Here is a 26668-nt window from a genome sequence, read left to right on the forward strand (position 1 = left end):
AGGATGAGAAAACACCTAAGTAACCTGCTCTTCCCTAAGAGGAACGTTTAGAGGCCGATAAATCAGTAAGGGAAAAGTGGAGAATAAGGAAATCCAGTAGAAAAAGGGAAAGGAGGATTAAAATGAAATGAAATAAAATGCATAATGAAAACATCAAAAATCAAAGTTGCCGGTTAAAAACCCATAGTTCACACATACAGACACATCAAATAACACGTTAAATTATTACATGTTGTTTGGAAGATTCATCTCTAAAATTTAATCATAAAAATGATTGTAAAAATTAAAAATGGTGTAAGATCAAAGTACCCTGGGGTAGCTACCTTAATGTCAGACGAGTTCTCTCTTAGACGGAAGCCTTGCCCAGTGGTCTAAAGAGGGACGTTTAGACACCCCGCAGCATAGTTTCCAATATATAGACACAACTTGACAAAATTACTAATAGTCATCTGACCAACACACCATCAGTGAACACAGGTGCCGTTGAGAGTAAGAGATAAACTTGAAAAATTTGAAAAAATTGACAAGCTTAATCTAATGGGCATATGTAAATCCCCGTCCTGAGCAGTTAGAGAAATACATTTTTTTTTAAGATTTATATTTATTTTGTCATCGGAGAGAGTGAGAGAGCACTAGCTCCGAGAGGCAGAGAGAGAGGGAGAAGCACACTCCCCCCCCCAAGCAGGGAGCCCTACGTGGGGCTCGATCCCATGACCCGGAGATCATGACCAGTGCCAAAGGCAGATGCTTAACCGACTGAGCCACCCAGGCAGCCCAAGAAAACACATTCTTACCAATAAAATGTCACTGGCCCCGTGACATCACTTCTCCATGCGGGTAGATCCTTTCCGGAGATTTTTGTATGTGTGTGAGATGACACGTGTGTACAGGGGGTCATGGAACACAGCTGACTGCCCCTCACTTGGGGAAAAGGTAAAGAAATCATGGTTGGTTTGTACTGTGAAACATGCAGTCATTAAGATAAATGAACATCCACAAAGATAAATCCCAAGTTGACTTTGAGTGAAAAAAAGAAAAAAACTAGCAAAGAAGATCTTTCAGGGAAAATTTCTAAAAATATAGAACAATAAAAATGTGCATCAGAATGGTGCATACCTGTTCTCAGGAGAGGGAGGAAGAGATAGGTAAGTGTGGATTTTCGTTGAATCCTAGAATGTTTAATTTTTTAAAAAAGTGTTCTAAGTCAATTATGGTAAATGTTAGCATAAGATACCGGTGTTGTGTGCGCTGGTCTCTATCATATTTCTATTCGCATTTGTTGTGTGTTTGTACCGTTTCAGTATTGAAAATTAAGTTGGGAGGAACTAACACTGAGCAAAATAATTAGGTAAAAGGGTATTCGAGCAGTATGAACTTTTAAAGCAAATAGCCAACGGTCACACTGTTGACTATTTGAAGAAGATGCCTGCATAGAAAATCCAAGACAGTCCGCTTAGAAGCTATTATAACTAACGAGATCGTTCAGTAAAGTGCCAGGATAAAAGGATAATACACGTGGCGGACAGAATATTGCCATTCCGAAGATGTCACGGGATCCTGGGAACATGTCCTTTGCGTGGTGCAGGGACTTTGCAGATGGGAGTCAGTTGACGATTTTGAGAGGGGAAATGATCTTGGATGATCCAGGTGGGCCCAGGGTCACCACGGAGGTCCTACAGGAGGGAGGCCGAAGAGTCAGTCACTAGCTGGAGACCTGGTATGGAGACGGGGGCGAGTCTTGTCACCGGTCTTTGGAGGAGCTGTCATCAGTGTGGAGAGGAGAATTGTAATTCCTCTTAGGCCAACAAGAGATCATTGTTATTTTAATGTGTCGTTTGCTATTTTACGTTACAAAGTGATGAGTATTTTATAAGCCCTACTCTGCAAACCTAGATGAAGCATTTGAATATTAAACAACTTGAAAGTGCTTCCTGTGAAACCCTCTGATTCAGTGGGGCTCTGGCCAGAACACAGTGAAGGGGTGAGTGTCCCCTCACCTGTGACGGGGATTATATCAGAGGAACCCCTTGACACGGTCACATCAGACTGGGTGTGTGTCCAGGGTCTCGGGGTCTAGGTTGGGAGCTGCAGGAACCAGGTCTCCCCCCGTCCAGTGAGCAGTGGAGTTCATGAAGGGTGTACAGGCAGCGCGTCCCCTGCCTACTTCCAGGGGGTGTCATCGTGTCCCTCACATGACAGCTTTGTGTCCTCCACGGGAGTTCTGGTCCACAAGTGAATCCAGTGCACTGAGAGAATCAGGGTCGACCTAGTGGTGTGGGTAGTAAAGATTAGTGCTAGTTAGGGAACCTTCTCAGGCAGCTGTCTGCCCACTCTCCCTTGTCAAGAAGAACCGCCCTTGCCTCATGAAACTCCCAGCTTCCCATCCCCTCTGCCACCTCCCGTCACCCAACATCAGGGCCCATCCCCCAGCCTGTGGAACGTACCTCGAGGGTCCCCTGGAAACGCTGTGTTTCCCATGCAGTGAAGGCTGACGGATTCCTAACAGATACGGGCCATCTTTGCACTTCGTTTCTTTCTTTCTTTCTTTTTTAAGATTTTATTTATTTATTTGACAGACAGATCACAAGTAGACAGAGAGGCAGGCAGAGAGAGAGAGGAGGAAGCAGGCTCCCCGCCGAGCAGAGAGTCCGATGCGGGACTTGATCCCAGGACCCTGAGATCATGACCTGAGCCGAAGGCAGAGGCCTTAACCCACGGAGCCACCCAGGTGCCCCGTCTCCACTTCATTTCTTTAAAAAAGGATAGGAACCTACCAGAAATCAGGCCAGAAGACTCAGAGCGTGGCTGTATTTGACGGCCATTTCCAGACTGCTCTGGTGTCTTAGTTTTGTCTGCGGTGAGTTCATCTCCTCGTGCCTGATTGTCTTCTCTAACCGCAGGGCGTGCTGTGGAGGGTTAGCGTGTGTGCTCACCTTGACAGCATAACCTCCCCGTCCCGACACACATGTGCGCACACTTACACGGCATCACACACACGCGCACACACCCCACCACAAATACACATGCCACGTCACACCCACATGTCACACCACATGCACACATACACTCAATACACCACCACATCACACCCGCACACCACATTCCACATACGTACCTGCACACAAACACACACACAAACACACCCCTCTCCTCCGCCATCGGTTTCACTTCCTCTTGTCCTCTGTGGCCTGTGTCACCGGCGGAGAGTCCCCAGCCCTGGTCGGGTTGAGCCACATTCCAGCCCCGCGGGGAGCCCCGCACAGCTTCTTCCCGCTTCAGCAGCACTAGCCTTGACGTCCTTGTTGATTTTTGATGAGGTGTCCGGTGACAAATTGTTCTTCCTGAGGCTTGACTTGGTGGTGCGGCTGGACGGGGGACGGCTCTTCTGAGCGTGAGCTGCGTCGTGCGTCCGTGAGACCCGCTGAGGCCGGAGCTGGCACAGAGCAGCCCAGCTGATCCTGTCTCCGGGGCTCCAGGTTCCTGCCGTCCAGGGTGTTCCCGTAACCCCCAAGTCAGGCCTCCTGGTGCCCTCGCGTGGCCACTCGTGGACCTGCCCGGAGCCGTGAGTGCATCTGATGCGCACATCGCTCACAGAGGCCCAACCAGGCGACTCCCGCCGGTGCCTCCCGCTCGGACTGGAAACAGGTGCCCTTTCTGTGGTCTCCATGTGGTCTCAGGCTTTTGGCATTTTTTGGCTTTTTGTTGGTGATTTCGCTGTTTTAAACCCCCTGCAGTAATGGTGCCGAAGTGTTGTCTCGCGCTCTAAGCGCCAGAACGCGGTGACGTGTCTTACGGAGAAGACACGCGTCAGATAAGCGTCCTTCAGGCCGCAGTGTTGGCGGTGACCTCGCGTCAGAGTCAGCAATACTTGTTAACGAGGCGTCTTCAGACAGAAACACGGGCACAATGAGGTTGTGCCATGACTGACGAAAACCCTGTCCGCATTTCCCCGGGAGCAGGGTTGGCTCATTCAGTGTTCTTAGAACCTTCTAGAACATGAGTGCCGCCGGGGACGGGGATGGCGTGCGTCTAGGTGAGAGGTCACAGGGGCGGCGCCGTCCTCCGGCCCTGACCCAGCCTTGCCCTGTGACTACTGTCCTCCGCAGGCTACTTTCTGAACTTCCTGGAGCCGGTGAACAACATCACCATAGTCCAAGGCCAGACGGCCATTCTGCACTGCAAGGTCGCCGGGAACCCCACCCCCACGGTGCGGTGGCTGAAGAATGACGCGCCCGTGGTGCAGGAGCCCCGGCGGGTCATCGTCCGCAAGACGGAGTATGGCTCCCGGCTGCGGATCCAAGACCTGGACACGACGGACACGGGCTACTACCAGTGCGTGGCCACCAACGGCGTGAAGACCATCACCGCCACAGGCGTGCTGTTCGTGCGGCTCGGTGAGTCAGGGCCGCGGGCCGGCGGCTCGCAGGGAGCCCCGCTCCCGGCCCCGCCCCAGGACGCGAACCTGCCGTTGGACACTGACCACGCACGCGCAGGGCGGCAGAAAGGAAATCAGACCGTTCCCCGAGGCCCCTCACTGTGCACGAGGTCCGGGCTTGACCTGGTCCCCATTTACGAGTCGTAACAGAAAGTAGGCACCGACGCAGGGTCCGGAAACCCGGCGAGCAGAAACTCACCCCAGATGCAAATGGGAGCTTCGAGGTGGGGGGGACCCACGGCCAGGCCGGCCACGCTGAGGGGGATCGGCGGCTGCTGTCCGCAGAAGACGGGGCCCGGCCGGGAGGAAGGGCCAGCAGAGCGCGGTGACAGTCCCCCACTTGCGCGCTCCTCACAGGGGGCGAAGGGGCAGGATGTGTCCTCTCTGACCCCCGTGGGGGGGTGGTCCCCGCACTGCCCCAGCCTCGGCCCACGGGCTCCAGACAGCGCGGGCCCCGGCTGGGAGTCAGACCTGGTGAGTCAAGGTTAGATGAGCAGAGAGTGAGAAAAGAGAGCAAAAGCTCCAAAAACCTCTCCAAACGTTTCTGCATGAACAGAGAGCGGGCCCCGTCCACAGTCCGCGGTGTCCTGCCTGCCGGGCCTGTGGTCTCGGGCCGCAGCGGAGTCTGGGCCCGAGGTCGGCTCACCGCAGACGGGCCCACTGGGCTGTGGCTGCTTCCCCGTGGGTGGGGCTGGAAGAAGGTTTGATTCCACATCGTGAAGGATTAATAACCTGCCTTGTTTGTTTTTTCCCTTTTCAGGTCCAACACACAGCCCAAATCACCACTTTCAGTGAGTATCCATTTCCCTCAAACCGTTTTCTCATTCCCCAAGGGCTTCCGTTATGTCAGGATCCGGGGTGGAAATGTGGCAACGGCCTGTCTTGGCTGAGTTGGCGGGACGTCGGCGGGACTTCACACAAGGCTGTGGCTCGGGGCCGGGACCCCGTTGGAGTTTCCACAGCCTCGCATCAGGGAGAAACGTCGTGAGGCCAGGGGCTGCGGGATCGGGACCTCGTGAGGCAGCCGGAAGGGGTGTGGGCCTACGGGCCAGACGGCTGGGGTCACCGGGTCCTGGAGATGGGGGGGGCGCTTCTCACAGAAATCCCAGCCCCGCTCACGACCGCACCGCCAGCTCCTGGGCTCCCCCTTTCTTGTCCCGACAGATCAGAGGCTGTTGCTTCACCCCCAAATGTTGCAAACAGTGACATGGATGCTACCTGGGGGTTAACGTGGCTCCTCCGTGTCCCCCGGTTTCTCGGCAACACTGGCCCCTGGGGTGGGTGCGGGGCCCCTGGTAGCGTACGCCGGGTGCCACCTGCAGAAGGTAGATTTTGGAGGCCATCCTGTGCTGAGCGGTGGCGTCAAGAGTCCGTTGTGCGGAGAGTGAGGCAGGGAGAAGGGACGTCAGAGCCACGGCTGGGCGGCTTCGGGGAGGGCGTCCGTGACTTCAGAAGTGGCCCTGCCTTACTTTTCCATACTTGGTCATCCTGTGTATATAAATATTACATAGCGTAGATGTACGAGGACAGTGTAGTTTATTAGATAGGCAAGTATCAATTCTATTTGCATATTTGAATTTCATATAAAAACCCAGCAATATTTCTGCATTTATTTTCTTCCGGTTCTTAGTGATTAAAGCAGCGCCTTGCCATCCGTTCTTCGGGCTGCTCCGGCCACGTGAACGTCTCCCCATCTGGTCCCCCCAGCCTGGGCCGCAGGATCGCCTCCACGGTCTCCTGGAGGTGCTGGGGGGCCTCTCTCGGGATTTACCTCTACCTGCGGGCTACCCCATCCCCCTGCCGCTGACTTTCTTACCTACAAGCCATACTGAACCGATGAGCAGGCTGTCAGCCTATTTTAAATTTCCCTGACTTTCTCCCCATCTCTGTCCCTGGCAGAGCGCGCGATGTTCCTACGGTGACGAGAACCTTCCATCCTACATCCTTTGTGGTCGCTGTGTGTGTCCCGAGACGGGTGTTCGTTTCTCTAGGGGATGTTCTGAACACGCTTTTTTTTTTTTTTTAAATTATTTATTTGACAGACAGAGATCACAAGTAGGCAGAGAGGCAGGCAGAGAGAGAGAGGAGGAAGCAGGTTCCCCGCTGAGCAGAGAGCCCGATGTGGGGCTTGATCCCAGGACCCTGAGATCATGACCTGAGCCAAAGGCAGAGGCTTTAACCCACGGAGCCACCCAGGCGCCCAAAGATGCTCCTTATTACTAGCGATCCCGCCCCGGAGGGGTGCACGGGTTGCTTCTGTGCCATACGAGGACCCAATTGTCCTAAACTTGCAAGCTGACCACCGAGGCTGTTCGTGTTTGCTGCTCTGAAGGAAGAAAACCCGTAGCAGCTCGTTCGCAACAGACGTTCCTTGACACTCAGGGTTCCTCTTGGTCAACCGTCTCTTCGCAGTCTTTGCCCACCGCCCTAACACTGTGCCCTCCTGAGTTTTAGTAAGTATTTATCTCTGTCTTGATTATACAGAAGTTAAAATTTTTCGGTCGCTTTTCAGTAGTCACCGATAATTTTATGGTGTTCGTGCTGCGTCTTGTTAAAGAACACCCTCATTTCCTTGAGGAATTCTGGTGGTATTTCGATCGGAATGATAATGAATTTTAAGGTAAAGTTGGTGAAAGTTAACATCTAAATTGAGTTGTCCTGTCAAAAACCACTTTCTTTAAACTTTAAGGTACTCCTTTTTCCTCCAAAATATATATAATATTGGATATAGATATGTAAAAATATTTATATTTTTTAATTTATTTATTTGAGAGAGAGACAACATACCTGTGAGCAAGAGAGAGCGGAGAGGGAGAAACAGGGTCCCTCTGACCAGGGAGCCCGATGCGGGGCTCGATCCCAGGATCCTGAGATCATGACCTGAGCCGAAGGCAGACGCTTCACCTACTGAGCCACCCAGGCGCCCCTCGTAACATTGTATTATGAACAATTACAAGCATATGGAAAAGTAGAGAGAATGACAGTGATTATCCAATCCGGATGTCCCCTGCCACTCCTGGTTCTGCTGGCCTTACGGCCTCTCTCTACCCATCAGTCCGTCGGTGTTATGTTTTCCACAGCTAGTTACAAGTATTTGTGCCCCTGAACTTAAATGCTGCGGCGTGGACAAGAGTTCGGTATCTGTGTTCTAGCCTTGCTGCTTCTTTGGAGTTAAAACACCGCACAGCGAAGTGCACGGATCTGCCGTATCACCTTAATAAGGTCCAGCAAGTGCAACAACCTCTGCCGTGCAAACCCCTGCCCAGGCACAGAACATTCCTGTCTTTCTAGAAAGTTCCATCGTGCAGCTTCTCAGGCAACTCCCTCCTCCTTGGGCAGCCACGGTTCTCATTTCTTTTCTGTCATGGACTCATTTTATGTATTTTAGAACTTTCTGGAAATGAAATTTTACAACATGTAGCCACGCAAGACTGGCTTCTCTCACTTCATGTGAAGTGTCTGAGGCGCCTGTGTTAGCAGGTCACTGCCTTGTCGCTGGAGGTTGTCCCACTGTATGTCTACACCCGTTGGTCCTTCCACTCTCCTGTTGACGATGGATGCCCAGGTGATTCGCCCCTTTGGCTCTTAGGAATAAGAGCTGTGGATATTCTCAAACGCGTTTTGGCGGGCATATATTTTCATTTCTGTTCAGCAAATACTAGGAGTGTTATCGTTGGCTCACAGGGTGTGTGTCGAGTTTTGTCAAAATCGCCAGCAAATACCAGACTTCCCTAAGGTGGTTGCGCCACCGGCGGCGAGCAGAGTTCCGGCCACTGCGTGAGTTCACCAGCGTTTGGTCTGGCTGGTGTTTTTAATTAAGTTGAGCCATTCTGGTGTGTGTGTAGTAGTTCCGCCGATCTTTATGTCCATTTAATTTCTTGAAAAAGTCATTTTTGTTAAGCACTTTAACTTTCAAACAAATGCATTTAAGACTATGACATGTCCTCTGAATAATGCTTTGGCTGCATTTCTCCCCTTCCTGCCAGGCACACAGGCTTTTCTTGTGATTTTCTGATTCTTGTTGCGCTGTCATCTGTGGTTTGGGGACGTATTTTACTTTGGTGATTTGCTGCGATCTTTTCTGGGCCAGTTAGATGCGGTCGGTTCTTGTCTTTCCTGCCGCATGTCACACGTAGGTTGCTTCATATACTCGATCACACGCGTTGAGTGTGTAACTGAAGGTGTCTTTGTGTTTTCGTCTGCATAGTTTATAGATCTCGGAAAATAGGTGAAAGTCATCGGTACCTATTCTGGGTTTGTCAGTTTCTGTCAAGTTCCTTCCTTCCTTTCTTTTCCTAAATGCCTATAGGTTTGGGGCTGTACAGCTTTTATTTTGTTTTTAGTCCCTTTTAGTGCTTTTTGCTTTGAATTCAGTGCTGCCCGACAATAATATGGCTGCTCCTACCTCCTTTTTATTTTATTCATTCATTCATTCATTTAGTTAAAGATTTTACTTCCTATTGATTTGGTAGAGAGAGAAGCCACGAGAAGGGAAGGCGGAGACAGAGTGAGTTGAACATACTGTGTTTGTTTAGTGACTGCTGAATTGCCCCTCGGTGCAGTCTGTCCTCTTTATTTGCAGACTCCCTGGCTGCACGTTTTCTTACTCACTAAAATCCCGTCGTAACTCCGAAGCCAGTGCTCAGGCGGTTTCGTTGTCAGTCACGGACGTGGGCAGGGCAGGGAAACGTGTGTTGTCTGGGCGCACGTCCCACCTGAGGTCTGCGGTCTTACTTCAGCCGCCCCTCGGTAAACACCGTGTTCTCAGTCTATTCTCATCTGGGGCTGCTTGTGGGTGATTCGCTGTGCAGGGCGGCCCTGTGCTCCGCACTGAGGTGCTCCCGAGAGTTCCCGAGCACCAGAAGGCTGACGGGCCCCACGGAGAAAACACGTGTGCTAGATAAGCTTCCTTCAGGTGGGAGTTACGGTGCTGTTGTCCCTCCGCTCGAGGTTAGTGAATCATCAACACACATTACAGAAACACACATGGAACGAGGTCACGTATTGACTGGATAATGAAAGGTCATGACCACGGACTTGCAGAAAACCACCTCTGCCTCTCCCCTGGGAGCCGTGGCTCTGTATTTGTTTATTCGGCATTTGCGACGCCCTCATAGGAAATAATTACTGCAAATAACCAGAATAGACTGTATTTTACCCATTTTTCATTGGGTGATTTGTCTTTTTCTTATGGGTTTGCGAGAGTTTTAACCAGAATTCTAGACAGAAATTTCCATAGCTCTTACTCCACCGGGATGGATTCTGTGCTGGTACAGCTGGGGCTCTCCTGTCATGTTTCGCTATCGATGGCCTAGTCGTGGGCACCGTCCAGTGAATGGCGCCGTCGGTAATCACGAAGTGTGACGTCACCTCTGTCACACGTAGATTCCTGCGCTCGTGCGTCTGCTCTGAGCTCTCTAGTGTGTTCCTGCAGCGTCTCTCTGGAATATCGTCACAGTGTTCCAACAGCTTCGCAATGTCTTGGTGTCTGTAGAGAGATTTTCTCACTCTGCTGCTATGGACTGAATTATGTCTCCCCCCACCGCCACCCCCCAACTTCACACATTGAAGCCTTAACCCCCAGGGCCATGTGACAGTATTAGAGGTATGGTCTTTCAGGACGAAATTACAGTTAAATGGGGTCTTAAGGGTGGGGCCCTGATCCTGTAGGACTCATGTCCTTGCCAGAAGAGGAAGACCCAGAGAGCTTTCTGTCCACGGTGTGAGGACACAGCAGGGGGGTGGCCTTCTGTGCGCCGGAGCGGAACAGGCCGGCACTTCGATGCTGAGCCTCTCGGCCTCCAGAACTACACAAAGTCAGGTTGACCGGTCAGGGCTGTTTGTTCCCGCAGGCTGGGCTGACGCATACATCCCCCTCATTACTCTACCGTTGTTTCAGATGTCTTGGCCGTCGTGTTCTACTCTCCATCTGGATTTCTGTCGGTTTGTATTTTTCTTGGAACTGTGGAGTAGAAGCCGGTGTTTGCCGTCACTTTTCTCAGATACAACGGTGATTCTGTAGCTTTTCTCCTTGGAGAATATTAATGTCATGTTACGAAGCGGCGCTCCCAGCGTTGTGTGCCTGTACGGCTCCGGCCCGAAAGGCGCTCGACCAGGGTGAGCTCTGCTCTAGCGAACCCGTCTGCCGCTTCGTGCTGGCGACGACCTTCCGGACTCGGGTTACCTGGTGGTCTGACGCGCCCGAGCTCAATGCTGATTGTGTCTCCACAGACGACCCTCCCCTCCTGTGGCATCTCTGGAAATGAACCAAAACCAAGACAGAAAGAGGGGAAATCACTGGGCTAAAAACAGATATGTCCACACGTTCTCTGTTTTTGTCCCTGGAGCGTCCCAGCTCGTCTCCCCGTGACTCCTCTCTTGGGCCATCTCCTTAGGCTCCTCCTTGTTGGACCAGCCGTGGCCTGTGCCTGCACGCGGGGAGCCCGCCCGGGAGCCCCCGCGGAGCCTCCGCCGACCCCCAGTGCCGCGGGTCGGTGCTGTGAGCGGGAACCGCTGCGGCAGCTGCCCTCCAGGCTCCCCGCCCCGGCGGCTGCCCTCACACGGCCACACCTGCGCCCACGGGCAGAGCGTTGGACACCAGGACGTGGGCGTCGAGCGAGGTGAAGGGATTTACTGCGTTAAAATACTAAAACGCGGCTTTTCCTTTCATGCTCTTGAAGGGAGGGTGAGGAGGGTGAGCACGAGGGAACGGAGGCTTGAAGAGCAGCTGGGCCTCCGCAGACGTGGCTCAAGGACAGCGATACCGCGGCTCACTCGGGCAGCCGCTTGGGTAACGTGAGGAGGCGGCGTGTCCCGTGTTTGGTGTATGGGCTCCATTTTCATCTGCCCTTGAAAACGTGGTTCGACTTCACGGTGACAGACCCGTGCATCCACAGTGGCGTTGCCGGGTGGCTTGGGCGGGCGGGGTAGCCCCCGGAACCCACCCTGGTTCCTGCCCGGCTGTGCTGGGTCAGCGCCGCGGTCCCCCGTGTGAGCCCCCCGGTGCTGCCGCAGAGGCTGCTTGCAGGGTCGTGCGTGGCTCGTGGGGGCGGTTGTGAATTAGGCTCGTGATGGGCTTCCGGGAAATCGACCAACGGGGCCGCGTCCCCAGCCCTTGTCTTACTTCACACGGTGCGAGTGGCTCCAGGGCTCTGGCCGCTCCCCGCCCGTGCGCTCCCAGCCCTGGAAGCCCCGTTTCCCGGTCTGACTGTCTCCCTGTATCGAGGCCCAGACTCCGCGGCCTCGGGGCACCCCCGGCGGGTGACTCAGAGGCGCCCCCCAGCCGGCGTGTCCAAACAGGGCTCCGCAATCTGCTCCCTCCAGCTCCTCCCACGGCCGTTTTTGGGGGACGGTCATAACCGAGTTCAAGCTTTATCCTAATTACAGGAAAACAGCACTATTAAAAACACACACTCAAACTGCCAACAAGCCAGTGATTAAAAATGACTTCAGGAGAAACCGGCTGCCTCGCCGTAGGAGAGGGAACCGTCCCGGGCAGAGGCTGGCACGGAGCGTTTGAGGTTTAAGCCACGAACGCCCGCCCGGGTCTCGCTGAGCTAGAGAGAGGGAGGAGCCAGCCGGGGGGTCTCCCTCTGTGACTTCTCGCTGTGGTAGGTTCTCTTTCGTGGAAAACGTGACTCCTTAAACCCCGTAGTGCCGAACTGGAATAAGAGAGAGAAACTCCGTTCGTTTTAAGATTACGTGATGCAGGCAGGAGGTGGCAGAGACCCTCTGGGGAGCGCGGGGGACACCCACAGCCTCCCGCTCACCGCACAGCGACAGCGGACGTGTCTGCGCGTTAGCAGGAATGACGGTGTCCGCGCGGGACGTGTGCTGACACATCCGATGCCTCCGCTCGGTCCTTTTGTGTTCGCCTGAGCCCACGCACTAGCCGTCACGCCCTAGTATTTAGGGATGAGAGCTTTCCACACACCGACCGCCAGTCACCCAAGGAAATACGCACCTTCCAAGGTTTGCCCGGGAGGGACGAGCCCCCGTGCGCCCCAGAGGAGAGCCACGCTTCCCTCCCGTGAACTGTGAACCCGAACCACCCTTTCTCTGCCTCCGGCTGCCGCGTGTGATCCTGGCTCGGAGACGGTTTCTGAGAGGTTCTAATGACTTGGGTTTTGGGGTCATGAATGCTGGCATCGGGCGCGCTCCCGCGGACCCCGTCATCACTTTTTGTGTTGACCTTGTGCTCTCGGTCCGTCCGGGTGGCTCGCTGCCCATTTCTCTATTGTCTTTCTGTTTTGTTGGGGCCAGTCTGTGTGCTTGTGTTTTGTGAAGCGTGGTGCCCGTTCAGTCCGCGGTGCCCTTGGACGTGCTCGTGCGTCACTCGTGTCACCGCGTCCTGTGGACGATCCGGTGGTATATCTCATTCCTTTATATTCTGGAAGAGTTGATGTAAAATTACCGTTTCTTCCTTAAATGTTCGACAGAATTCACCAGTTTCTATTATCTGGGGCTGGGGTTTTAATCACGGGAAGGTTCTTCATTACAACTTCAAATTTCTTAGGACATTTAAGGCTATTCTGAGTTTTTATTTCTGTTTCCACTAATTTTAGTGTCTTGTGTTTTTCAAGGAATTTACTCTGTCTTTCTAAGTTATTGGATCTGCATTCAGGTATTTGTGCGTACCGTTTCCTGCTACTTTTGAACACCCGTTGAGTTTTTGGCGAGGTTGCCTTTGCACTCGTGATCTTGCGGATGTTGTTTGCTCCTTCTCTTCATTTTTTCTTTTCCAGGTTTTCTAGGTAGAAGCGATTTTGTTCTTTTTGTTTTGTTTTTTGGCTTTATTGATTTTTCTGTTTCTTTTGTATTGATTTCTGTTCTCATCATTATTATTTTCTAGTTATTCCAGGCTTAATTTGACGTTATTTTCCCAACTATCTTCTTCACCCTGAAGGCCTGACTGCATCAGAGCTCCTGTCCCGTGCGCAGGGGACGGTGCACGGAATGTGGGTGCCTCTGATTTTCCAGGCGCCGTGGGCAAGCGCCCTGAGCCGCCCGCAGACGGTGGCGTGTGGCCCACGCCTGGGGCAGAGCCGACGTGCGCTTTTGGTGGGTTGGTAGGCACTGGTTTTTGTTGACTCCGCAGCTGACTCCAGCTCACAGAGTGAGAAGGCAGGGCGTCGGGCTGTATTTTGGCGTGTGCTTGTCTAGTTAAACGACATTGAAGGAATCCTTGACCCAAGGAAACCCTGGCGCAGCGAGCTTGCGAGCAAGGGCGTCCAGCTCCTGTCGACGCCACATCTCTGTGTCGGCTGCTGCGGCTCCAGGTTCCTTTCTCCGAGCGGCTGGAGGGTGACCTGCCAGACCCTTTGTCTCTGCCGTTACGAGCGTCCGGATCTTCCGTTTGTGAGGGAGCTGAAATACGGGTTTTCACGTCCATTTGGTGGAGCCGGACGCGACACAGGTTTTCCTGGGGGCCGGTGCCGACCCCTGGAGGGCGGGCTGACGGTGCCGTCAGGCTTAGGGGCTGGTTACAGATTTGCTAGAAAACAAGTGACTTAATTACAGTCCTAATGCACGTGTCAGTAACCTGCCCCAGGAGCCCCAAGCACCTCTCCTTGCCTCCGGCCCTGCCAGCTCTCGTATATCTGCCATGGCCCCGTCCCCTGTCTCCTTGGAGCATCCTGAGGGCTCTGAAAAGCATCTGGTGCTCAGAACGCCTGATCTCATCAGCTGAAGGCATGACTAACAGGTCCACACAGTAGAGTGTGGCACAGACTCCAGCGGGCCCTGTGCGTGCCGTGCAAAGGCCCTGGGGAGGGGGTTGAACTGGGGGGCCTGGTGGGAGGGCCTTGCTTCGGTGAGGCTCCCCGCCCAGCCCCTGTGTCTTGAAGTGTGGCCCGTGCCATCTACTTCTCTGTTGTGTAACAAGAACATCTCCTTGTACAGCTTATTTGAAGGCCAGACTTTCGGGGATCCCCATTATTTCCCTCCATGTCAAAGGCTTCTCTCGTGTGACGCGGGAACGCGGTTCCCGGACTGTCCTCACCGTCGCGAGTCTGGCTTGCAGACAACCGACACGTGTGGGGTGCGCCGTGGTGCTTCTGTGTGGCTCACGGGTGGATGAGACGTCCGTGGCCAGCGTTCTGCGTGCTCTTGCTCACAGACGTGGACGTGTGCCACCGTGCGTACGCGTCACGTGTACGATCGTCTGTCGCGCTCCGTGGCGCCACGCCCCTTAACGATGCTGGATTTTTTTAAGTTAATAGATTTTATATTTTAGAGCCATTTGGGATTTCCAGAAAAATTGAACAGGAGGTCTGGAGAGTCTCCCCGACTACCCCGCAGCATCCACACCTGCGGTTTCCCCGAGGGTGGCGCGTTGGTTAGAACGGACCGGCCAGTGCCAGGACTTAGGATGAGCTGAAGTCTGACCCGCGAGCTTTCACTGGGGCTGCCGTCCCTGCTGGGACTTTGGGCAGCCGACTCTTAGACAACAGGGGGAGTGGGACGCCAACCCCCCGCGTGGCTGGAAATCTGTGTGTAACGTTTGGCTCCCCCAGAACTTAACCCCTAGCCCCTTACCGATCACTGAGTCATTTAACGTGTATTTTCTGTGTTGTATGCGTTATGGACTGAATTCTTGCAATAAAGTCAGCTACAGAACAGAAAATGCTCTTAGGAAAACCACAAGGGACAGAAAGTACATGTACCGTGTTCTGTTGTGTTTGCTGAAAACACGTTGCCTGTCAGTGGACTCACGAGGTTCCGCCCTGTGCTGCTCCAGCGTCAGATCTAGGAAGACACGCACCCGCCGTCACAGTATCGTACAGAGTCGGTTCCCGGCCCCGACGTCCCCGTGCTGTGCCTGGTGGCCCCGTGCACCACCCCCTTCCCCAGCCCCTGGCCACCACTGACCTTCCCCCTCTCCATAGTTCTGCCTTTCCGGAAGGTCCGGCCGCTGGACTCCTACAGCACGCGGCCTCTCCGGATCGGTGTTTCACTTAGTCCCGTGCGTGTGAGCTTTCTCTGTGTCTTTTCATGGCTCCTTTGTGTTTGGTGCTAAAAGCTCTTCCATCCGGACGGGCCACAGTATCTTTACCCTTCACCTGCTGGAGGACAGCTTGGTTGCTTCCAAGTTGGGCAGGTTTTCGGGTGGTTCGAAGTTTCCGGCTCATTTGCGTCCATACCAAGGAGCGAGACCGTGAGACCATAAGGATGTTCCGTATGGTGACTAACGTCGCGTAATGAAAAACAATAATCATTTTTTTAAAAAGATCTAGTTGGATGCATCACTTGATGTGTTAAAAATTAACCCAGTGAAATTTAAAGATCTTAAAAAAATAAAAAATAAAAAAGGAGCTGGATTTGAAGAGAAACCCAAACAAGCCAGTGTGCTCACGGCCGTGTCTTCCCCAGAGACGACTCCCACGAGGACGGCTTCTGCCAGCCATACCGGGGGATCGCGTGCGCACGCTTCATCGGGAACCGGACCATCTACGTGGACTCCCTCCAGATGCAGGGGGAGATTGAAAATCGCATCACAGGTAGGAGCCCCGCGCCGTTGTTGTCGGACCGTGAGCGCCCGCCGCCCGCCTCTGCCCCCCTCGTGCACTTATTTCCGATCTCGGACACGGAGTCCCTGTTCCGCGTGTTGTGCGACAGGGTCAGACAGCCCTGTTAGAAGTAGCGGGGACTGGCCCCAGGGTTTGCCCTCCAACGTTCCCGTGTGTGCTTCCCACGAGCAAGCACACTTACTCAGGCCCACCACGTGGCTCCAGAGTCCTGAGACATCCCGTGCTCACTGCGTCGCTGGCCACACCGCAGGGAGGCCGGCAACCACCCCACTTGATCACCGCACTTCTTTGTTCTGCGTTCCCTGAGTCCGGCCCCCCACAGATCTGAGCTCAGTGAAGAGCTTCACGGGTCTGGCTTTGGCTTTGGGGAGAAGGGTTTGCAGTCTGTGGCGGCATCCAGGGACGCTGCCGGGCCGCCGGCGGCCAGCATTCAAGTCCCGTGGACAGTCAGTGTTCAGGGACCTGCTTCACAGCGTGGGAAAGGGGGCGGCCCCCTCGGCAGGCAGTGGCCTGCTCTCTGTCTCTGCAGGGTTCCCGTTTCTGGTCGGCCGGTCGGCCGGCACGCACTGGCTTTTACGTGGTGATGTGAAGGTTATCTTGTGGGGAAATACTTTGAGAAGTAAGAAAATGAATTCAACCGAAGCCCCTCTCTGCTCTCCCCACAAACACACACACGTTTCCTCTCCAGCCTCCAGACGGCATCGACTTGTCCTTCCAAATCCAGGTCACCTCAGCTGGAGGGTCTAGGGCGATGGCTGTGCAAGGGTCCGCCTGGCCCGTGGTTCCCGAGCCCCCTGAGGACAGGGCCAAGTGTCCACGGAGAAGTAGGAGGACTGTGATTGTCCAAGAGGAGCCCATTTGAGAACGGAAAAGCTTTTCATGCTCTCTAGAGCAGAACTGCTCAAACCTTTTGGGCCACGACATTCAGTGGTTTACGTTAGTGTTTTGTGTGCCCGTACCCGTGCCCCAGAGACGTGACACAGGTTCCAGGGAACAGCAATCACCCTCGACAGAAGCTCTTGGATTTTTCTCATCACTTCTCTTTCATTAAGGGAAGAGTCCGTCATGGCCTTAGTAGGAGCCACGCACTCAGACATCCTCCGTCCTCACCGACCTGGGAAGCACTAGCTGCGGACCTCAGACTGGGCGTCCCACTCACTGACGACCCCCACTCCCAGGCACGAGACTGTCCCTGAGTCACGTCTCCGGGACGGCTGCAAATGCTGAGCACGTCTGTTGTCCAAACAGGCGGACTGCAGCGTTTCGACAAAAGTCTAGAACGAGCATCTCTAGGTGTGAGGACGTGAGAGGAGGTCGAAGTTGACCTGGGCTGACGGGCTTGTGGTTCCGAGGCCGTTGGCTCTGCGGTGTCCTGTCTGGGGCAGGCTTGTCAGAACTCGTCCCAGGACTCTGGGAGCTTCCGGGGGAGAGTCCCAAGACACCTTCAAGGTGACGTGGGGAGTGGACGGAGGTGGGGGCATGAGCTGCTGCACCTTCTGGGTACCTAGAGCCGGACGTTGAGAAGTGAGCCCTTGCGGGACTCGTCTGAGGGGCAAGGGCGGAGCAGAGACCCTCACAGGGGCACGCTCTGCTCGTGACTGCCCGGAGCACAGCGCCAGGTCTGTCTGGCTTTGACCGTCCTTCCGTGCCTGGGGTCCCCGCCACAGCACACCCTCCTGATGGCCCCCAGCTCCGTTGTGGGCCTGACCGGGCCTCACCCCGGGCTCCCGAGCCGTCTCCGAGAGACCCTGCCCGGGGACCTCCCGCCGCTCCCTCAGCACCAGTAGGAGCAGGGACCGCGTGTTCCTCTCCTGAGCTCCCTCCGACGCTCTGCGTGGGCTTCCGTCCCCCAGGGTGTGGCCTCGACAGGTCACCGCACAGGACCAGACGGGACGAGGGACCCGCCGTCCGTGGTGGGTAACGGGCGGTGCCGGAGCTGGGCTCCCTCCGGCTCATCTGCCCTGGGCCTGGCCGGTCGGCGGAGAGAGGCCGCCCGCAGCGCCGCCTGCTGGCCACACGGGGCGCCGCAGCACGGGCCAGTGGCCTGTATCCCGGGGCATGAGCCCGGCTGCCTGTTTTCTCGCCCGCGGCGCAGGGTGTGGGGCAGGGGCCTCTCTCTCCAGCCGCCGGGTCGCATCTCAGGAGCAGAGTCTTCACCGGCCACAGCGGCTGGGCCTCGGGGCAGCAGGGACGCCGGCCGCCGCCTCCCTCTGAGCCCTGACGGGGCTCCTGCCTCCTGCCCTCCTGCCCTCCTGCCCCCGCACGGGTTTGCGCTCGGCCCGCAGCGCCACTGCGTGCTCTCTCCGGGTCACACGCCACGTTTGTTCCTCTCCGCTCCATCCCGTGTCCTGCCTCGGAGGACGGCCAGGAGGACCGCCAGCCGACCCGGCTCAGGCCCGGCTACACCTGCTTCTCTGCTCCCTTTATCCCAAAGCAGCTCCCTCTGCCCCTCCCAACGCCCTCCCGCCCTCTGGCGGCTCCTCTCTCCCCGGCCTCTCTTGCTGCTGCTTGGTCGCAGCGCTGGTCCCCCGTGTGTCCGCCCTGCTGCCGTCCTGCTCGGGGGCACCTTCCACCCCTCCCGCCGCAGCCTCCCCAGGCCGCCCGGTCGGCCACAGTCCCGCAGGACGCCGGGCTCTGTCCTGTGCCCTGTCCGGTCTCTGCTTCTAGACGTCACCCGGGCCCGTTGCTCTAGCAGAGCCAGTTCCTAGCAGGGCCTTGGGACGTGGCTGTGGGTCTGACCCCTGAATCTTCCTGTGCTGGGAGAAGCATCCACCGGGTGAGATCCTGGGCCCGGTTTCCCCTTCTCTTGTTCTGCGTTAGTAAGCAAAGTCCGGGCACTGGGACTTTCCAGCACAGCTGGGCGGCTCCTGCTCACAGGGGCTGCTTTGGTGACAGCCCTTCTGGGTGTGCAGAGGACAGGGCAGAGGGTTGGGGCCCTGCTGGGAGGGGAAGGGGGGCGTGAGTGGGGGGGGCAGGCGCACCTGCGGCGGTGGGGGCGGGGCGGCTCCGGCGGCGTTCCGGGGCCCGGGAGCAGCGCCCGCCCCGGCTGACGCCCGTCTCACCCCGCAGCGGCCTTCACCATGATCGGCACGTCCACGCAGCTGTCGGACCGGTGCTCGCAGTTCGCCATTCCGTCTTTCTGCCACTTCGTGTTCCCGCTGTGCGACGCGCGCTCCGGGGCGCCCAAGCCGCGCGAGCTGTGCCGGGACGAGTGCGAGGTGCTGGAGAGCGACCTGTGCCGCCAGGAGTACAGCATCGCGCGCTCCAACCCGCTCATCCTCATGCGGCTGCAGCTGCCCAAGTGCGAGGCGCTGCCCCTGCCCGAGAGCCCGGACGCCGAGAACTGCATGCGCATCGGCATCCCCGCGGAGAGGCTGGGCCGCTGTGAGTCCCGCGCGTCCGCCCTGGCCACGGCCGGGGCCGCTCCAGCCCCGGGCGCCACCCCCCACCCCCGGTGCACCGTGGGGCTTCCCGCGAGGGCTCTGGGGTCCCTGCGGTGGCGCACGGCGGCTGTGCCCCTGCCGTCTCGGTACTGGCGAGAGTCACTAGGTCACTGGGCTTCACACTCCGCTTCTGGGGGTTGGTGGCGTCATCTCCGCACCCGTTAGCAGCCTGAGCAGAGGCACGGCCGGCCTCCAGACCGCCCGGCGACCCCTGAGCGGCTCTCCTCCCCGACTAGGTCAGGGTTGCCGCCCCTTGCAGGGGACAGAGGGGGGACGAGCCCACCCTCGTCCCAGGCCCTGGACTCCGGCCACTTCTTCGGTGAGGCTGGGGGTTCTCAGAGCCCCGCGGAGCTTCTTGGGGGCAGTCAGAGCCCGATCTCTGGGCTCCCGGGGGCGTCCGGATCCAGGCGGCAGGGCTCGCTCCTTACTCTGCGCGTGGTAGTAGCCGCAGGAGATGGAGCGTAGGTCAGTGCATCCGTCTTCAGGAGGGGCTGAGAACGGCGACAGAACTGAGGCAGCGGCGTGGCTCCTCGAGGGCTCTGGGTCTCCGCCCTGGACACGGGGGTGCCGGGCGTCCTCCCCAGGCAGCAAAGCGAGCGTGAGGCTGGGGTTGACGTCCTCCTGCAGCGGGGGTGCCTGGCGGGCCCCCGGGGGCTTCCACACTCACGGGGTGACTTCGGATGGGCTTCCTTCTCCACTCGTGTCCCCGGACACCCCCATCCCCCGACTTACCTGGTGGGCCTGCGGCTTTAATGCTGCTGTTTTTGGAAGTCGGATCATTTGGTCTTCTGGAAGTTCCAGTTCGGGTACGTGCAGGCAAACTGGGGGGGGTGGTCTTTTCTGGAAGGGCTGGGGAGGCGGCTGCCGCTTGCCAGCCGGTGTCTCACGCGTCTCTCTCCCGCAGATCACCAGTGCTACAACGGCTCGGGCACGGATTACAGAGGCACGGCCAGCACCACCAAGTCGGGCCACCAGTGCCAGCCCTGGGCCCTGCAGCTCCCCCACAGCCACCAGCTGAGCAGCGCAGACTTCCCCGAGCTCGGAGGGGGGCACGCCTACTGCCGCAACCCCGGAGGGCAGATGGAGGGCCCCTGGTGCTTCACGCAGAATAAAAACGTACGCATGGAACTGTGTGACGTTCCCTCTTGTAGTATGTATTCTCTCTCTCTCTTTTTTTTTAAAGCGTTAACTGTTGAGGGCACCTGGGAATGGCTTGGGGTCCCAGGGCGCCTCCCCCACGCGCCGCCCTGATGACCGGCTTTAAATAAAGCCGTTGCCGGTTCTGGACGTAGTCCCTGGTCGCTATGGGACATTTTAGATTAGAGAAAGTTCTGGAGCTGTGTGCCCCTGAGCCCAGATTCCACCACGCTGGGGAGACGGCTCATTAGGTCTGGGGGCCCCTCACCAGGCTTCTCCTTGCGAGTGGCTCTGGGACGGTCAGTTTGGTGCCGGGTTTCTCCGCTGATGTCGTCACGTGCTGTGTCCCAGTGTTGGTGGACGGGCGTCCTGCTGCGGCCACAGCCCTCGGCCTGGCACCTGGCCCTGGGGACACGGCACCTCCCGCTGCCCCGGCTCCCACAGGCGGAGCGAGGAACAGCAGAACTTCGGTCTCGTGACCGGTCTCCCTGCCACGTCCTCGTTAAAGTACGGACGGGACAAGAGGGCCGTGGAGGGTCGCACACGTCACGGGCCTCCCTATTTCGGTCTCGAGGCCATGTACGTGTCGCCGGCTCCCACCGGCCTGGGTCCCCGGGAGAAGGTTGGCCGCCTTCTGAGTCGTACGTTCTGGTTCCGGGAGGCAGTGGGTTGCTGTGACATGACCGAGAAGTGACGGATGAGGACAGAGAAAGGGTGAGGCAAAGCCGGGCCGCCGTCCGCTCGCCAGCCTCCTCCCGGCGCCCCGGGCCCGGCGCGCCTCCCCCCACAGATGCTGGGCGTGGAAACTGGCATCGCTTCCCTCCTGGGCGTAGAATGGGCAGCTCCGAATCTGCCACTGCTCTGAACGCAGCACAGATCCTGCCACGGATCTTCGAGAACCTGCGTCCGCTGCAGGACTAACTTTTAAGAATGAGAATGTTGACGGTATCATAAAGCTCTTTCGTGCATTGCTACGGTTTCTAAAAAAAATGTCCTGTAAGGAAGGATGTCCACGATGACCTCCTGGGAAAGAAAGGAAGAAGCTGTAGGACGAGAGCCGGCTTCTCCTGCTTGCTTTTCCTCCCCCGACCCCCTTCTCTCTCTCTGTGAAGGAACGGGCGCGTGTGCACGCGTGTCCGTGTGTGTCAGCACACTCGGGCACCTCCTTGTGACGCGTGAAGTTCCGGAGCGAGACACGCCAAACGTTTCGCAGAGATTTCCCATGGTCTGAAGAAATGTTAAAACAGAATACGTTTTCACAATGAGCCGGTATTACCTTTGTAACATTAAAGATACGTATGTTGTTCGATCTGGCCGATCTAGGTACATTGGATATTGCAAAAAACTTTGCATTCCGAGGGCAGAAATGTGAAGCATAGGTACTGTAGGATGGCTTTTAGCAGCTAAGTGAGAAGCTAATTGCCTCCCAGCGGGGTTCGCGTGATGCCGGAGGAGCCCCGGTACGGGGAATGGTGTGCGGCCCTCGGCCGATGCCTGGAGCTGTCTGGTCCTCGTGGAGCCGAGTCTCAGATGCAGTTTCTGCCACAAAACCAGCGGCCGGCGAGTAGGGAGGATACGACGGCCTTTAAAAAGAACTCGATTTAAAATTCTATCTTAAAGAACTCTGCGACGGAGCTGCTTCTGTGTGTCGGAACAGCCGAACAGGAGCAGGTGTGCTCCTGCTCACCGTCAACGGGACGCAGGAAATCGGGCAGACGCCCCCGTTAACGTGGGCACAGTCTTCGGCCGGTGGGCTGTGAGGACGCGGCCTGTCCTGTGCTACCGTGGTTAGCGAGCGTGGTGCCTGTTGGTGGTTTTGAGAAGAAAACGATCAAGGAAGTGGTCGCACAGATGCTGGACGGTGCTCCCGGCTCGGACCTGGGCCGGGGGTGGCGGGTCATGGAATCTCCCCAGACAGATGACCCAGAGCCTCCACCGGGGGAGCATCTGCCCCGAGGGTGGGGCCGGGGGAATTCTTGGGTTTCATTGGGTTCTCGCTGCAGCAGGGTGCGGGGTGGGGAGTGGCATGGGGCTCATGGGACGGACAGACCGACTCAGGATTGGGGACGGTGCTGCAGCCCAGCTCACCCCCTGGGCCTGTCTGGAATCCTGTAGAGGGAGGCAGAGCGTCGCGCCTCGCTCTGAAAACCATGGAGCTAACCGGAAGCCTCGCTGGACCTTTGACCTCCAAGTTTCCCAGCATGCTTGGGGCCCTGCGGCGTCCTGCCTTGGGTCAGGCCCACTGGCCAGCGGTGCTCTTTTAAATCAAATGCACTTTAGTTAGCATCTTCAACGATACGTGTTCATTAGACACAAAATCTGGAAAATCCTAAAGTGCTGCCGGCGGGCTCATTTCTCATCCCAGGACCTTGCTTGTTACTACTGCAAGAGCCCTAGCATGCACGGCTCTTCTGAGCCGCGTACTCCTGCTTGAGTCCTTGGGGCAGCTTTGGATAGCGTCGCCCGAGTGTGCAGGGGTACGTGACCCATTCCAGGGCTTGGCACGCCCCTTCCCCTTCGTGCAGCTCATGGCACTGTTCCCTTGTGCTTGAGTCTTGCAGCTGGGGGTGGGATTGGGCTGGCGGGAACTCGGAGCTGGGCGGGGGATGGTTTCTAAGAACCCGTGGCCCCGGCTGTCCGCAGGTCCCCAGGACGGCAGCAGGATGGGGATTCTGTACATCCTGGTCCCGAGCATCGCCATTCCCTTGGTCATCGCCTGCCTCTTCTTCCTGGTCTGCGTGTGCCGGAATAAGCAGAAGGCTTCTGCGTCTACACCGCAGCGGCGGCAGCTGATGGCCTCGCCCAGCCAGGACGTGGAGATGCCTCTCATCACCCAGCACAAGCAGGTCTCCTCCGCCTCCTGGCCCAGCCTCGGCCTGGAGAAGGCTTGCCCCCGACGTTCGGGTGCTTGGCTTACTCCATACACGACCCACCGCCATCCTGAATTGTCCTGTATTTCCCTGCATGTCCTCTAAGACGTGTCAGGACATTTGTGTCCTTAGGAAGGTAGTGGTAGGCGTGTTGGAATCCTGCCACCCTGGAGTCTAGGCTTCTCCCTCCGCTCAGACGGGTGCAGTAGCCAGAAGGCGCCGTCCTGCACCTGTCTGCAGGGCTGCCACTCTCCCCACTGGAGAACCAAGGGGAAAGGGCTCTGACCGATCCACCGCATGGGGGTCCGGCTGGCTCTGACAAGGGACGGGGGCCTGTTTTCTGGTCCATTTGGAGTTGGGTTGGTTTTGTTTTGCTTTGATTTCTGGGGAAGGGTCGAAGTGCACCTTTGGCGTGGAGGTAGGACAGGGTCCTCTGTGGGGCTCCCCGCCCCCAGCTGCCCGGCTTGTCCTTCCTGTTGTGGGAACAGAAGTGGTTCACGGGGGCTTTTCTCGTTGGCAGGCCAAGCTCAAGGAGATCAGCTTGTCGTCGGTGAGGTTCATGGAGGAGCTCGGGGAGGACCGGTTCGGGAAGGTCTACAAGGGCCACCTGTTCGGCCCGGCCCCGGGGGAGCAGAGCCAGGCCGTGGCCATCAAGACGCTGAAGGACAAGGCCGACGGCCCGCTGCGGGAGGAGTTCCGGCACGAGGCCCTGCTGCGGGCGCGGCTCCAGCACGCCAACATCGTCTGCCTGCTGGGGGTGGTGACCAAGGACCAGCCCCTCAGCATGGTGTTCAGCTACTGCCCGCACGGGGACCTGCACGAGTTCCTGGTCATGCGCTCGCCGCACTCGGACCTGGGCAGCACGGACGACGACCGCACGGTGAGGTCCGCCCTGGAGCCCCCCGACTTCGTGCACGTCGTGGCGCAGGTGGCCTCGGGCATGGAGTACTTGTCCAGCCACCACGTGGTGCACAAGGACCTGGCCACCCGCAACGTCCTCGTGTACGACAAGCTGAGCGTGAAGGTCTCGGACCTGGGGCTGTTCCGCGAAGTGTACTCGGCCGACTACTGTCGGCTGACGGGCGGCGCGCTGCTGCCCGTGCGTTGGATGTCCCCCGAGGCCCTCGCGCACGGCAAGTTCTCCGTGGACTCGGACATCTGGTCCTATGGCGTGCTGCTGTGGGAGGTCTTCAGCTACGGCCTGCAGCCCTACTGCGGCCACTCCAACCAGGACGTGGTGGACATGGTGCGCGGCCGGCAGGTGCTGCCTTGCCCGGACGAATGCCCGGCCTGGGCGTACGCCCTGATGGTCGAGTGCTGGCACGAGGTCCCCGGCCGGCGGCCCCGCTTCAAGGACATCCACAGCAGGCTCCGCGCCTGGGGCAGCCTGTCCGCGTACAACAGCTCGGCCCAGACCTCGGGGGCCAGCAACGCCACGCAGACCAGCTCCCTGAGCACCAGCCCCGTCAGCAACGTCAGCAACGCCCGCTACGGGGGCCCCAAGCCGAAGGCCCAGGCCTTCCCGCAGCCGCCCTTCCTGCCCATGAAAGGCCCGCTCAGGCCCATGGTGCCCCCTCCCCAGCTCTACATCCCCGTCAACGGGTACCAGCCGGTGCCGGCCTACGGGGCCTACCTGCCCAACTTCTACCCCGTCCAGATCCCCGTGCCCATGGCGCCGCCGCATGTGCCTGCCCCGGTGGCCCCGAAGCCCGGCTCCCACCACAGCGGCAGCGGCTCCACCAGCACGGGCTACGTGACGACGGCACCCTCCAACACGTCCATGGCGGACAGGGCGGCCCTGCTCGCGGAGGCTGCGGAGGACACGCCGCACGCCCCCGGAGATGCGGCCCAGACCCCCGGGCAGGAAGCAGAGGAGGAGGAGGAGGACCGCTCCGTCCCCGAGACCGAGCTGCTGGGGGACAATGACACTCTGCAGGTGGACGAGGCCGAGGTCCCCCCGGGCAGCCTGAGGGGCACGGGGCCACCGGGCACCCCCGGGGAGGCTTGAGGCCCAGGCGCGGGGTCGGGGGCGCCGGTTTGCCATCTCCCGGCGCGACCTCTGCTCCCCCCCCGTGGCCTCCTGTGTGCAGAGCGGCTGCTCCCGCCTCCGGCGGCCAGAGGGTCTTTGAGCTGGGCACGCCTGATGGAGCGGGGGTGGTGGCCCGGCGGGACACACGGTGACATGTACACGGCCGGCAGTCCCTGAGGGAGACGGGCAGGGAGGCCGGCATGCGCCGTGCGGGAAAGTAGCCGCCGTCTTTCCTCCCCCGTGCGTGGGCACCGGAGGTGGTGCCCCTCTGGGCTTCCGGGCGGCCGGCCTGTTCCTCCCGCCGCCCCCCGCCGGCGACGGTCTCCCACCACCGTCGCCGCCCAGGACTGGTGGGAATGGGCAGCTGCCGCCCGCCAGGGTCCCAAGAGTACGGGGCTTCTGGGGCGGGGGCTCTCTGTGCCTCTATGAAAATGTGCCTTAAAAGAAAGCGCGGTTTTGTGTTTTGGGGAAATGACTGATTCTCCTGCATGGGGATCCTCTGGAGTCGGGGGAGGCGCGCTTGGGTCGGGAGTGTTAGGGGCACCGTTGTACACGGGGATTCTGTTCCGCAGACTCGTGTACAGACCTGAAGTGTGATTTATATGGCTGCGTCCGCCGTTTTCGCTGAAGTGATTTACGTGCCGACGTGCCCCGCTCTGGGACGCCTCCCGACTGCACTTTGTCTGCCTGTGTTCGTCCCCGATGCAGGCGAGGTCCGCTCGTTTCAGGCGGGAGAGAAGGCTCACGGGCCGCACACCGTACGCCCCACTTGTAACCCCCACACCTGGTGTATCCAATAAAGTGAAGCACGACTTCCAGCCGGCTCTGCGGGGGTGAGGGCGTCCGGCAGCCGGAGTTCCTCCAGAGGCCGGGGGACGGCGAGGGCCGAGGGCTGGCCCTGGAGTGAGCTCGCCGGGAATTGGCATCGGGTGCGCAGGCAGCGGGACCCCCGTCCGCTCTGCTCCCGGGCAGGTGGGGGGTGCGGGGTGCCAGTGTCCACAGCCCTGGGCAAGCCACCCGAGCCCAGAACGGACGACCCTCTCCTTGGAGAACCTCAGGTCGTGCAGAACCTCAGGCTCAGGGCAGCCCCATGTCTGGTCTCTACTCCCCAGATGTGCTTCTCCAAAATAACCGCCAAAGGTTTGTCTTCAACATTCCTTTCCCTGTGGGCAGTGACGGTTTTCCCCTCACGTTCGCTGGAAACGGCCAGGCAGGCGTGGGGCCGG

General features: G+C 58.0%; 1 protein-coding gene across 1 annotated transcript in view; it reads left to right on the top strand.

Annotated features, from left to right (window-relative positions):
• The window catches only part of ROR2 (receptor tyrosine kinase like orphan receptor 2), a 138804-nt gene extending 112544 nt beyond the window's left edge, over positions 1-26260 (top strand). Inside the window, exons 3-9 of the mRNA XM_082696581.1 lie at positions 4107-4394; positions 5196-5226; positions 15806-15933; positions 19033-19347; positions 20311-20556; positions 23187-23389; positions 23934-26260. Coding sequence (XP_082552707.1) covers positions 4107-4394; positions 5196-5226; positions 15806-15933; positions 19033-19347; positions 20311-20556; positions 23187-23389; positions 23934-25421 — 2699 coding nt within the window. The 3' untranslated portion in view covers positions 25422-26260. The remainder of the gene's footprint in view (positions 1-4106; positions 4395-5195; positions 5227-15805; positions 15934-19032; positions 19348-20310; positions 20557-23186; positions 23390-23933) is intronic.
• Positions 26261-26668: the final 408 nt, after the last annotated feature.

The sequence above is a fragment of the Mustela nivalis genome (assembly GCF_964662115.1).
Source record: "Mustela nivalis genome assembly, chromosome: 13".
Taxonomy (NCBI): domain Eukaryota; kingdom Metazoa; phylum Chordata; class Mammalia; order Carnivora; family Mustelidae; genus Mustela; species Mustela nivalis.